The 6,107-nt window shown below is 45.2% G+C and overlaps 1 protein-coding gene across 1 annotated transcript; it reads left to right on the plus strand.

Annotated features, from left to right (window-relative positions):
• The first annotated feature begins 450 nt into the window (after positions 1 to 450).
• LOC113805326 (facilitated trehalose transporter Tret1-like) lies at positions 451 to 2,929 on the plus strand. The gene is made up of 2 exons (XM_070129742.1): positions 451 to 576; positions 1,002 to 2,929. The coding sequence occupies exons 1-2, from the start codon at positions 520 to 522 to the stop codon at positions 2,397 to 2,399; spliced, it is 1,455 nt and encodes a 484-aa protein (XP_069985843.1). The 5' UTR covers positions 451 to 519; the 3' UTR covers positions 2,400 to 2,929.
• Positions 2,930 to 6,107: the final 3,178 nt, after the last annotated feature.

A 6,107-nucleotide genomic window follows, 5' to 3' on the forward strand; every position in this document is an offset into this window, starting at 1 on the left:
CGCATAGTAACGTTCATTTTGTTATCGTCTTCAAAGATTTTTTTTTTTAGTAGTGTGTTTTTATCTTTTTATCTTTTTTTCTTTTTTTTTTAGTAGTAATGTGTTTTTTATTTTATTTTTTTTTTTTTTTTTACGAGATAAATGGGGAGGGGGGGCATGAAGGAGGTAGGGAAGGAGAGAAGGAGAAAGAGGGAGAGAGAGAGAGAGAAAAAGAGGGGGAGGGAGGAAGGGAGAAAGGTAGAGATAGAGAGAAAGGAGAAGTGGGAGAAGAGAAAGAGCGACATATTAAGGTAGGGGACGAAAGGGGGTGTGGTTCGCTCTAATTTATTTGTATTTAAGATGTCTGTCTCTGTCTAATGATTCTTAGCTGAATGCGCTCGCTGTCAGCTTAAGGAACAGAAGTTCTAATGTATCATCTATTGCTTTTATTTTGCACTCATTAAACCTTCTCTAATTTGTTGCAAACTGATTTTAATATCCCTTTTTCTCTTTCTTGCAGAGTGAATCCAGTGTTTGAAGATGGCGAGTTCAACTTTAAGTCTAATATATAGTAATCGACCCCATCGGTTAACTCAGGTAAATTATTTTCCATTTCTGTTTATCAAGTTTGGTGATTTTGTTGAAGTTATACCAGGGGATGTAGTGTAGTATTTTCTAACACAGGTTGAACGTTGGTTTTTAAAATGTCCCCAAGATTTAGGACTAATTTACTTCGTGTTGCGGCACTTTGTTGAATGTTTCGGCGCCGTGATTCAATTGCTCTTTATATTCGTCCTTGATCGAACCTCAGTCACTTTGGCAATATTCCCATTTAAAAAGCTGCTTGCACGAATTCGCTTCGGCATTTTGCTTGAGGTCGGTACTTTTGATCGAATTAGAGGAAGTGATTGTGTAATAGAGCCGTGTAGCTGTGTTGAGAATTTATTCCTTGATAAGCTCCCACGACGACTTATCAGTACGATTCCACGGGATTAATGTGCCGCGTTTCCTCTGTCCCGCAGGTCGTAGCCACGATGATCGTGGCGCTGGGCCCCCTGGCGACGGGCCTGGGCAAGGGCTACTCCTCGCCCGCCCTCGCCTCCATGAAGACGACGCCCTCGACGAACGGCACGCACTCGCACGACTTCTCGATCACGCCCGAGCAGGGCTCCTGGATCGCGTCCTTGTCCCTGCTCGGCGCCTTCTTCGGCGGCATTCCCGGAGGCCTGGCCATGCGGCTGGGGCGGAAGAGCGTGCTGGCCGTGGTGGCGCTGCCCTTCGCGCTCTCGTGGTTCCTGACGGTGTTCGCCTCCAGCGTGTACATGGTGTACGCCTCGTCGTTCATGTGCGGCATCTGCTCCGCCGTGGTGTCGCTGGTCACGCCCGTCTACATCAGCGAGATCGCGCACCCCGAGATCCGAGGCTGCCTGTGCTCCGTCGCCAAGCTGACGGCCAACGTGGGCATGCTGCTCTCCTTCCTGCTGGGCGTGTACCTCGACTGGCGGCAGCTCGCCATGGTGGCCTCCATCGCGCCCGCGCTGCTCTTCCTGTGCCTCATGCTCATCCCCGAGACGCCCAGCTACCTCCTGTACCGCGGGCGCGACGAGGACGCCGCCACGTCGCTCTCCTGGCTCCGCGGAGGACTCGACATCTCGCAGGAACTGGAGACGATGCGGGCGAACATCGAGGCCATGAGGGAGGAGTCGGAGGTCACGTGCTACCGCGAGTGGCGCCGCGACCTCATCAAGCCCGTCCTCATCACCTGCGGCCTCATGGTCTTCCAGAAATTCAGCGGCGCCAACGCCTTCAACTTTTACGCCGTGCCCATCCTGCGGGAGGCCTTCGTCGGGATCAACCCCTACAGCGCCGCCGTGGTCGTGGGGCTCCTCCAGATCCTGGCAGGAATGGTGTCGTCCGTCCTGATCGACACGGTGGGCAGACTCCCGCTGCTCATCGTGTCGAACATCCTGATGTCGACGGCCCTGGCCGGCTTCGGCACGTTCCTCTACGTCACGGGGGGCAACGGGGTCAACGCCGGCGGCCTCGACTGGATCCCCCTGACCTGCGCCCTCATCTTCCAGGTCGCCTTCGCCCTGGGCATCTCCCCGATCTCCTGGATCTACATCGGCGAGCTCTTCCCGCTCAAGCACCGCGGCCTCGGCGCCATCGCCAACTCCGTCAGCTACGCCTGCTCCTTCGCGAGCGTCAAGACCTTCGTGGACTTCCACCTGCTGCTGGGGCTCCACGGGGCCTTCTGGCTGTACGCTGGCATCTCCGTCGTCGGCCTCATCTTCACGGTGGTCCTCGTGCCCGAGACGAAGGGCCGAGGCCTCCAGGAGATGCAGGAGAAGTACACGCCCACCGAAAAGTACACCCCGATATACAACGAGCAGGGAACAAATAACAAATTAATACCGTAGTGAACCTTTAACCCAGTGAATGTGACACTCCAGCCCGTGCGCGGCGGTCGTGCGGAAAGACTGACGCCCAAGACCACGAGTGGGCGGAACTTGCGACGTGCGCCCAGACTCAGAATCTCGTGTTTACCTTTTCTCTCTCCCCTCTTTCTTACGTAATAAAAGGGGAATTATCCAGTGCCCGTGTTCATTCTCTCGTTCATAAAAAGAGTGTGTTCATGTAGAAAATTAATATTAACTTCCCCTTTTGTGAGTCTCGTGTTGAGAATAGAATCCATCTTTCCTATGGAAATTTATTTTTATTTTCTTATTTCACTCTCATCTTCTGTTTGAATGCCATTAGTTCCATTTTGTTTCATCAGTGAATGGAGGAATATGTAAATATTGTACAAAAATACCAAATGATTTGTAAGATATTCTTAATTTATTAGACAATAATACTAGTCTGTACATAGAAAGATTTCTTTTCTATATTTCTCTAAGTACTTTGTAATAATGACACTTATTCTGCTAATAAAAAAGGATGACAACCATATACTTAATTTTTATCCCCAGAGAAAGAAAAAAATCAAATAGCAGCAAAATAAAGACATAAAATTAGTACAAGAAATAAATAAACAAGAGTAAATGAACAACTAAGCGATAAAAAAGATAAAGATTATGATGATTGTACCAAACCACAGTAAATTAAATTTAGGAGACAGTGATGACATATTAAGACAGTTGGGTGTTATCGTGATAACAAAAACAGTTAAAAGTTTTGTGCATGCTAATACACTTCAAAGTGTTCATAAAGGAGGAGAAAAAAATAACTAGAATAAGCAGTTCCCAAGGGCACACATTAAAACATGCCACTATTTTTAGTGGCTTCAGAGAAAAAGTTGTTTTTTTGATACACCCGGATAGGGTAGGGGGAGGAGAGGAGGTGATTATTAAAAAAATAATAATAATAACAGGGAATGTCCGAGAGATCGAATTAAAGACGCACAGAAATAAGGAATTAGATGCACAAACACCACACACACACGCTCGCGCGCGCAAATACACATGCAAAAACGCGCGCGCGAAACAAAGCCAGACAGACAAACAGATAGACAGGCAGAGGCAATGATAAATGCGTAACATCCCAAATAAACTTGTTTAACCAAACCTATATCAAAACCTACCAATATCAATAAAAACTTGAATCAAAGAAACCAAAGACGAGAGATGATAATACTTTTAATAAAAAGAAACCTTAGACCTGTCCTAGTACCACCGCAACGCACACCTGCTCGCCCACCCACGTTTGCAGGTGTGCGCAGTATGTCACCGGCAACACCTGAAATACACAAGTCTCCCAACGCTAGGAACATTGTTATGAAGGCCACAGGACGGGCCTTCCTTACTACCAACATTTACTCGCCTCCAGAAGGTATATGTTTACCTTGTGGTGTCTGCGAGCTACCTGTGGCTCTGGCTCCCGTCCGGACCTCGACCGTGCCAAACATTTACCTTAAGCCCGGGGGAGTGTGCTTGAATCTGAAGGCTCTGTCATTGTGCCTCTTATAGAACGCGTAAAGGGGAGGGCGAGAGAGGGAGGTGGGATGGGGGGCTGTCGCCTTGGTGGGGTGTTTTTTGGTGATTGAAGGCGAGTGACTAAGAGCATGCAGGGAGCACCTGCGTGTTCTGCCTCTATGTATAGGCGCTGCTTATCTCTCTTGCCTTCTCTTGCTCTATCTCTTATCTCTCTTGCCTTCTCTTGCTCTATCTCTTATCTCTCTCTCTCTCTCTCTCTCTCTCTCTCTCTTTCTTTCTTTCTCTCTCTCTCTCTCTCTCTTTCATCTCTCTCTTCTCTCTTCTCTCTTTTACTCCCTGTCTCTCTACTCTCCCTTCATTACGTATTGATACTTTTCTTATATATAGCTAACAATGATAAACTTAAACATAAATTTTAAAGATCCATCTGTCCTTCTAGTTCTGACGGAGAAAAAAAAAATCGAGTTGCTTCGCTTTAGTGCATTTATCCTCGAAAATGCAAAATGCACAGTACGTGCATTCACGCAAGTACGCTGTCCTCGCAAGAGATTGTCTCCGGGAATGCGCCCTCGTAAGGCAATGACAAGCTGGCACTGTGCCAAGAAAGGGGCAGCTGGGGCGTGTTGATGACCTCTGAGACATGCAAGCGCTGCACTTGTTGTTTCCTTGCAGAGCAGCTATGACAGGACCCGGGGAAACTATCTCAGGGGACTAAGACACGGTGGAGAAAGGACTTGCGTTCGTATGGTTGATGTTGAAGAAACGCGAACACATCTTGAACCCGAACACGAACTTACACAAAGCAAGCATTCAGACACATTCACTCGACCGTTTACACACATCCACGAAAGAATATGTGAAAGAACAAGCACACAAATATAAACACAGACACCCCCCCCCCCCGATGCCCATGCAGATGAATGGAGAGACACGCACGCACGCCCAAGCAACACAGCACACACAGCCACGAGAACACTGGAAGAAATCACAGGCGAATGATTTTTTTTCTCTCGAGTGAACTCCACCAGATCCTGTTTCTTCTATCACACCTTTAAGGACCAAGGACGTGGAGTCTCGCAGGATATGTGAGACTGTCGGGTCCTGGAAACTGCCAAGGGATCTGAGAGAGAGAGAGAGAGAGAGAGAGAGAGAGAGAGAGAGAGAGAGAGGGAGAGAGAGAGAGAGAGAGAGAGAGAGAGAGAGAGAGAGAGAGAGAGAGAGAGAGAAAGAATATCTCTCGTCGACAATTATATTTTGATTTAGGTTTACAAATCCACTATAAAGGAGGTAATAAAACGATCTCATTCAAGATCTAAGATAAATATAAATAAAACTGAATAAATATAGATATAGATGAATATAGATACAATATAAATAGATTAAATTAAAACACGCAGCGTCAACAGACTTCAAATGGTCCTTATAAACCTATCGTGTTTTTATTTCCTCTTTAGCACATAATTGAATTAATTAAACCCGACCTCCCTAGTTTTTATTTATCGCCTGATTCTCACATTATTGTTATCATAATAACTATTATCCTTATTATTATTACTATTGTCATTATAACTATTATCATTAACTATCACTATTATTATAATCGTTGTTATTATCCTACCCTCTCTTTTTTATTTATCATTATTATTACTATTGTCATTATAACTATTATCATTAACTATCATTATTATTATAATCGTTGTTATTATCCTACCCTCTCTCTCTTTTTTTCTTTGAGTCTGTGTAAAGTCCCTTTGGTTAACAGTCTGGGCATGGTCGAGCCTCTTTCCCAGGGTAATTAAATGACAACAAAAAACACTTCCACATGCACAGCTGGAAATTCTAGACGACAATGACACCATAAATCTGCTGCATTAATTCACAAAATCTAAGTTTCCGTCATAAAGTGAATCAACCATAGATAACGACGGTAACTTATTATCATTACATGCAGATGGCAGCTTGATCATACCCTGGGCACTCTCCCTCTCACAAACTAAAACTACCTTCCCTTAAAAATAGAGTAAAAAAAAAAACAAAAAAAAAAACGAAAAAAGGGTATATTGCAAAGATATCTAAAAGAGTAAAAAGAAAAAAATATATATTGCAAAGATATCTAAAAGAGGAAAAAGGGGGAAAAATGTATATTGCAAAGATATCTATTCGTGTGCTATTTTTGCCTCGCCTTTTTTAGTG

Source organism: Penaeus vannamei, chromosome 14 (assembly GCF_042767895.1).
Source record: "Penaeus vannamei isolate JL-2024 chromosome 14, ASM4276789v1, whole genome shotgun sequence".
Taxonomy (NCBI): Eukaryota; Metazoa; Arthropoda; class Malacostraca; order Decapoda; family Penaeidae; genus Penaeus; species Penaeus vannamei.